This window comes from Vicia villosa, linkage group LG1, assembly GCF_029867415.1.
Source record: "Vicia villosa cultivar HV-30 ecotype Madison, WI linkage group LG1, Vvil1.0, whole genome shotgun sequence".
NCBI classification, from domain to species: domain Eukaryota; kingdom Viridiplantae; phylum Streptophyta; class Magnoliopsida; order Fabales; family Fabaceae; genus Vicia; species Vicia villosa.
The window spans coordinates 18,180,574-18,187,681 of NC_081180.1; the positions used below are offsets into that span (position 1 = coordinate 18,180,574).

The 7,108-nt window shown below is 39.4% G+C and overlaps 1 protein-coding gene across 1 annotated transcript; it reads right to left on the reverse strand.

The window, feature by feature from the left end:
* Positions 1–228: 228 nt before the first annotated feature.
* LOC131630069 (uncharacterized) lies at positions 229–6,215 on the reverse strand. Its single transcript, XM_058900868.1, has 3 exons — positions 2,311–6,215; positions 654–717; positions 229–560 (listed from the first exon to the last, which is right to left on the reverse strand). The coding sequence occupies exon 1, from the start codon at positions 6,113–6,115 to the stop codon at positions 2,357–2,359; it is 3,759 nt and encodes a 1,252-aa protein (XP_058756851.1). The 5' UTR covers positions 6,116–6,215; the 3' UTR covers positions 229–560; positions 654–717; positions 2,311–2,356.
* Positions 6,216–7,108: the final 893 nt, after the last annotated feature.

Here is a 7,108-nt window from a genome sequence, read left to right on the forward strand (position 1 = left end):
TAGCAGCTAATGAGACAGATGAGTGTAACTGATTTCTGTTAGATTGTATAAAGGAAGTAAGTAGTAGTGGATTGTTCCTAGGGAGGGTATTCAGTGTAGCAATAGCTTTCTATAAGCGCTCGCTCGGTGGCCTTTAGATTAAGATAGGATCATTTCTTCTGGAAACCCATTTACGATGTATCAATAATATATACAATCAGTTGATTTTCTGAGTCCTAACACAAACCATTTTAGATAGTACATTAAAATTATTGAAACTAACAAAGTAAAATGGTTGAACATTCATTTACAACATAGCATCTACTGAAGGTCCCACATCAAACTTCGACTTTTCCTAGGGCCCAACAACAGATTACATCCATCGAACTCTAATATTTTAGTTCTGGTCCAGAAAATTGCCATAAAGACACCAAACTTCAAATTAAAATAAAAATAGGTGTAGATGAGTGAACAATATAATATAGACTAGCAGTAAATTCTATTATACCATTTCCACGACAAAATATTCCCACATTATCTATCATATGTCTGCAGCAAAGGATGTAGCCAGACAGTGCTACCTGCACACAAAAAATGAATGAGTTATGCAACAATGCTACAGAACACTTACCAAAGGAACGGCACCAAACTCGAGAGAGGGAGAGAAAAGTTACCTTGTCGCCTATTTTGAAGCAGGCCAGGCAATCCCTGCTGCAGCTAATCGCATCCTCTAACCCACTGTAGACCAAATGTAAACTTTGAGAATAATGGCCATTGAAGGAAAATAATAATAATCTTAAATAACATTAATGAATATATTGACATAATAGAAAGTGTCTATTCAGAGAATAAATCTCAGACACTGCACGGAAATCCCAGAAATCCACTGTCCAAGTTGATTATAATTCAACCCAACCTTGGAAGGTTTTCTGAAAGTTATATTCTACAGAACTTCATTTTTTGAAGTGCAAGATACAATTCAGTTGGATTTATAAAACCACAGGCCAAATTTAAAATAACAGGAGTCTTTTTCAATTCAGTCAAATTGGTTAAATGGATTCAGAAAACTCTGCTTCTTTAAAAATTACCAACTCAGCCCAGTTTCCATGTGTAAATCAAAAGTGTATCGTTCTAATTTCTTCATTTTGGCTTTAAATTTATTAGGGAATATAAGCTTTATTAATCTTCTGTGGCTCTTTAGTTTTAAAATTGTTCTAGTTTGAACCATACAGGATCAGATAATCAACTTAATCACTGGCTTGGGACAGTGAGCTACATTTGATGCTGCTGTTTTTAGAAACAACCACTACAGGGCCCAGGTGCTAGACATTAGCTTGAACTCGCACCTGCACTACTTAGTCTCAACCAAAATCAAGTTAATAATGTCTCAGCCAACCCAAATAAAAAGACAATAGAAGAAATCCAACAAGACAAGGAAACCAACCCAAAAAAACTTAGAAGCCAGTTAGTTACCAAAATCCGTTAAACCAAACAATGACCAATTGGAAAAAGGGCATGTGAGAGAAGGAAGATTTCGAACAAAATTTCCACTGCTCTAACAGTAGATGCTTGAATCAGCCAAACTTGTGGCATCTCCCAATAGGAAAAGCATGTGAGAAGGAAATGATAGAACAAGATTCATATTCCTCGAGCTAAAATGACAGAAGCAAGGATGGATTAATCTAGTAAAGTGTCTTGTAGAATGTCCTTGAATTTTGACAAAGGAACAAGAAATGAAAGTTCAGCAGACAGAGAACATTCAAGTGTACATATTTGCAACGAAAATTGTTTGCTGGTAGAGTTTTATAGGTAATTATAGCATTGAGGGGTGGGATGTTGAGTTCCAGTGGATGTGAATTATATCATAGCAATATGCAAACAATCATACTATTCCTGGAATTGGTTCAATATTTGTTGGTCAAAATTTTATTGTAGAAATGTTCGCTTTGAAAGACTCAGAAGTCAAAACCAGAAAAACAGAACAAAATCAAGACAACAAGAAATGCAAAGCAGAATGAAATCATGGGTGCCATGGGAACATATTTAAGAGTGCCATTCCTACTAAGTACCTTTTTCTCCATATCACACCTCTAACTCCATGCAATCAAATCAAATCAAAGTAACAATCAACCAAATTCATAGACAGTTTAAACTTTCAATAGTAATTCAATTTTAGATAATCAAAGTAACATACAAGCTATTTCATAAACAGATTCCACAGTGATCCGATTTCAGCTAAAAAAAATAACAATCAGCACATTCTTTGCACAGAAAAGTGGAAGATGCATAAAAGTTAGGCAGTCAAAATACTACAATTCAGAGAGAACTTACCAATCCATTGATGTCTAACAACAGTTCTGATAGTCTAAATTGCAATCTAAATAAACATCATCAACTCCGATCTACTGTAAACATTGCTGTGCTCATCCTCTAGAGAAGGGTATGCTGCAACAAGAGCATCCTGCGCTCCAATATACAGTGAGTTATAAATCTTCCAATACACTTCCCTAACTTTTCGGGCAGGGTGGAACAATCCTTGGAGACAGTAATTAAGAACAACAGCAGCACCCAAGGCTACCCGCATCCCTTCAATTGCTTCCATCACAGCATTTATTACATGTGGAGAAGTTTCAAATATGTTTGGCCAGACATAGTTCAGCAAGTGGACCAGCGCATCCTCACAACCCAAACCAGCCACTCCCAATGCCATGTGCTTCACAGCAGATGCAGCTGTCTGCCTATGAACCAAATCCCTGTCCATAAGAGCATCCTCAAGCAAAGGAGTCACAGCATAGATGTAGTCCTTTCCCATTTCGCCAATATACTCAAAGAGGAAAGAGAGAGACTTGAGCACACCGTTCTGCACATTAAGCTCTGGCACACGATACTCATTCATCAGTGCTGGTAAAACTGTAAAGGGTGAACAAGTTTCTGCAACAATAGCAATGGCCACAGTAGTGCATACACGATTCTGCCTCTCCTGCACTTTGAGATTATTCAATAGAGTTGCCAGGACATCCTGTGGTCCAATGGCTTTCGCAATATATCCGAAAGTGTTCACAGTAGCTCTACGAATTCCCTTCTTGTGTGCCTTGAGCATCTCAAGAAGCTCAAAACAGATCCTCATCCATTCTCTGGCAGGTACAAACTCAGCCCCGCGATCAGCAATCCTACCCACAAGGTCAATACAGTTCTCCTGGACTTTCTCATGCCTATTCTTCAAGATTGGAGTCAACCTGGGAAGCAAATCCTTTATAGGTGGGGTCATCTTCGTCATACCAATGACATTAACAATAGACTTGAGAGCACCCAAAATTGAACCAAGAACTTCCGGATACTCTTCTCCAAGATACTCATACAAGACAACACCAAGATGACCCATCAATTGTTCCTCATGGCATTGCTTCATGACAACAGCAATCCTCGAAATGAGGTCTGCTGCTTGCTGCCTCACCTTTGCACTTTTATTGTTTAACCTCCACTTAATGGTACCACAAATCTGGGGAAGATATGGTTTTACTCTCTGCCCGAGTGAATTTACAACTGCGCCGAACCCATTAAGCATCACATTAGCATCATCGCTGGTCTGCTCTTGGAAGGCATAAAGAATACCATCAATCAAAAGCTCTTCCAACCGTGGATCTATATCAGATGATCCCAAGTTAGTAACCACTTTCTCAATAGTTTCCATTACCATTCGCCTATAAGGTTCGCTCTCATCTTTAAGATCTTCAACGATTCTTCCAACAATATCAGCAACACCGACCTTGTTTGCTATCTCAACTGTCGTCTCCACAAGTTGCTTGTAGTTTCTTCTATCCAAAGCCATTCTCCTAACCCAGAAGTTTCTGAAAAACTCAGGGAGGATATCAGTTCTAATATACTCAGCTTCCACACCCTCAGTGCTCACACACTGCTTCACCACTTTCAGAACAATTTTCTTCATTTCTTCATCGGGTGACTGAAACTCCCGTATCAGAATAAGCATGACTTCCTTAGTATAATAGCTGGCATATAAGGCTTCCATCAATGGAATGATAAACCCAATTGCCTTCAAAAACGCAGCCAGCACCTTACCACGGTGTTGCCTAATACCCTTCCACAAAGGCTTCAACACCGAGTCAAAACTTTCAATACCATAAGGAGCAGCAGCTTCAGCAAGAGCGGCAAGAGACAGTGCAGTGATTGTCCTTACCTTCTGATTCTCATCACTCAGACCATGTTCTATAATTTCAACAAGAGATCTCAGATGGGGCAACACAGCGCAGCCAATTAAAATGGCAATCTGCTGCACAATCTTAATACCGGTGTGCCGAGCTTGCCAAGATTTCTTACTCTGACAAACAGCCTTCAAGAAGGGCAATAGAGCAGGAATACCAAGAGCAGATGCAACAACACTGAAAGCTCTAGCAGTAGTATTCCTAACATATTCATCGATGTTATCTATGTCAGGCCTCATGGCAGCAATCATAGTGGCTAGGCCAGCAGCTTTACTGAGATTAGATATTATTTCCCTCCCCTCAACACGAGCATAATAATCTTCATCAATCAAAAGGGGCTCAATAACAACGAGAATCTTATGGACGTAAGGGCGAACCAATTCGTCCAATTTGTAAAGAACTCTATCAATTACCTTAACCAAAAGATGCCTCTCCTGATCCTCCAAAGTAGGTTGCATAAGCAACGGCAGAATTCGGTTAAACAAAGGTCCAGCGCCAAACTCACGAGCCTTGTCAGTTAGCTGCCTCAAAGCTGTTTTCCTTTGTGGTGGTGTACCATTCTTCACTTTAAGAAGAAGCTTCATAATCTTCCTCTCTTTCTGCTCATCTGGAGTCAATTCCTCTTCATTTTCTTCATTCAACAAAGCCCCAAAATACTGATAATCTTCAGGCTTCATGAAAGGCAAGCCACCAGGAGCTTCCTTAGGAACATCAAACTGCTGACCACGATTCTCTTCAGGAATTTGATAAAGCGGAGTCCCCATAGGCGTAGGCGTTGCAAGAAGCTTCCTCGCAGGAGTTCTAATGGGCACATAAGAAGCAGGAGGGTCCAAAACCTTATACCCTTCTTGTGGAAACATCGCATCAAGCTCCTCATCAGTCAAAGGACGATTCCTCTCCTCAATATCTCTCTCCCACCTCAATAAATTATACTGCTCAGGCGTGAACGAACCTTGTAAAGCACCAGGCGTAGGAGTAGCCAATTCAACACCACCAACAGGAGTAACACCAGGTGTATAAGCACCAGCAGGAGTAGCACCAGGTAACGGAGTCGCACTTCCCATAGTAGCAGGCGTTTCATCCCACCTCGATCTCTGTCTCTTAGGAGTCGGGGTAGCCATTCCAGGAAGCTTAGGAGTTGAATCCCAAGCAGTTGCACCCGGTGTAGCACCAGGCGTAACACCACCAGGAGTAGCATCAGAATCAACCAACCTCCCGGGAGTCGGAGTCTCATCCCACCTATTCCTCCTCCCCGGAGTCGCATCAATAACTCTCCCAGGCGTCGGAGTCGCATCCCACCTCCCCGGTGTCGTCGCGTTTGCATCCGGAGCATCCCAATCCGAAGTCTTAGCCTTCTTAGCACCACCTTCATCCTGAGATTGATCCCACCTATTCCTCCTCTTCTGCTGCCCCTTCTCCGTCCCAGCCTCCTCCTCTTCCTTCTTCTTCTTCGAAATAGCCCTCAAAGTCTCCTCCTTCTCTCTCTTCAACGCCTCCTCTCTCATAATATCAGCATAAGTCCTCACCGACGGATCCGGCGTCTTCTCTCCGGCCGCAAAAGCATCATGCCTATCCGGCGAAAGAAGCTGGTTCAACCTCCGTCTCCGATAATCATCTTCCCTATCAATAATCCTCTGAGGCTTCCTGAACCCGATCTCCTCGGAATCATTACCAGCGGAAGGCATGTCTTTCAAGACGGACTTAGGGGCGGTGTATGAAGGCATTCTGCGAGCAGTCTCGTTATCTGCGTCGATATTCTCTTCGTATTCGGTGGCGGGGATTGAAGTGAGATATGAGTCTTTGTCGCTTGCGCCATAGAGATCGGTGTCGAAGGTGAGTTCAGTGAGAGAGGCGAGTTGTTTCTCCAACCTTTTGCGCTCATCTTGCGTCTTCTCGATCTCGTCATCGGAAGCCATGGTTTCTGGTTCGGTTTGGGTTCCAAAACCCTAGATATGTGTTTTCAGGAGATATAAGTGAGGAAGAGTGAATTCACGGTTTTTTTGGGTTGAAAATGATTTTACGGTTATATATGTAAACTAGTAAAATACCCGTAGCCACGCTACTTGTTTTCATATTTAAGTAAAAACAAAATTTTAAATTGAAAAAAATTACATTTAAGTTTAAAATTAGTGTTTTTAATTTTTTTGTTGTCCTATTATTAAATTCAGTTTTTTTTACTCTCAATTTTAATTTTTACCCATTCGAAAAGTGCTCAGGGTCGGCCCAAACTCTAGGCAAGCGATGCTATCACCGTAGGCCTTAAATTTTCGGAACTTTTAATAGACTTCAAATGCAGAAAAATTAGGCCTCAACTTCTATATAATAAATAAGTCGTTCATTAAAAAAAAATAGAAAATACAATGACTTAGTGGTGAATCTTCTTAACAATTATGTTTTGGCCCACAGGTTCGAATCTTACTGTGGCTATTAAAATAAATTTTATAATTATTTATACAATAATATTAATAAATAATAATAATTATACAAATTTTATAATTATTTATTATTTATACAAAATAATAATAATTATACAAAATATATATATATATATATATATATATATATATATATATATATATATATATATATATATATATATATATATATATATATATATATATATATATATAACCATTAGATTTAAAAAAATTAAGAGTGTCTTGAAAACTTACTCAAGACACTAATTAAATATTATTTTTATATATTATTTTTAATATAATTTAATTCAAGTTTTGCTTTAGGCCTCAAAACACTTTGGGTCGGCCCTGAAGTGCTTGAAGGACACTTATTAACATATTCCTATTTTAATTAGAATAATTTAGACAAAACACATATTTAGTTTTTATATGTTAACTTCGGATTTATTTTGCTCATTTAACTTCAAAAAGTCCATATTGATCTCTACATCT

Excerpts from the sequence above, each read along its gene's own strand:
- LOC131630069 (XM_058900868.1), bottom strand. The coding sequence starts at position 6,115 with ATGGCTTCCGATGACGAGATCGAGAAGACGCAAGATGAGCGCAAAAGG.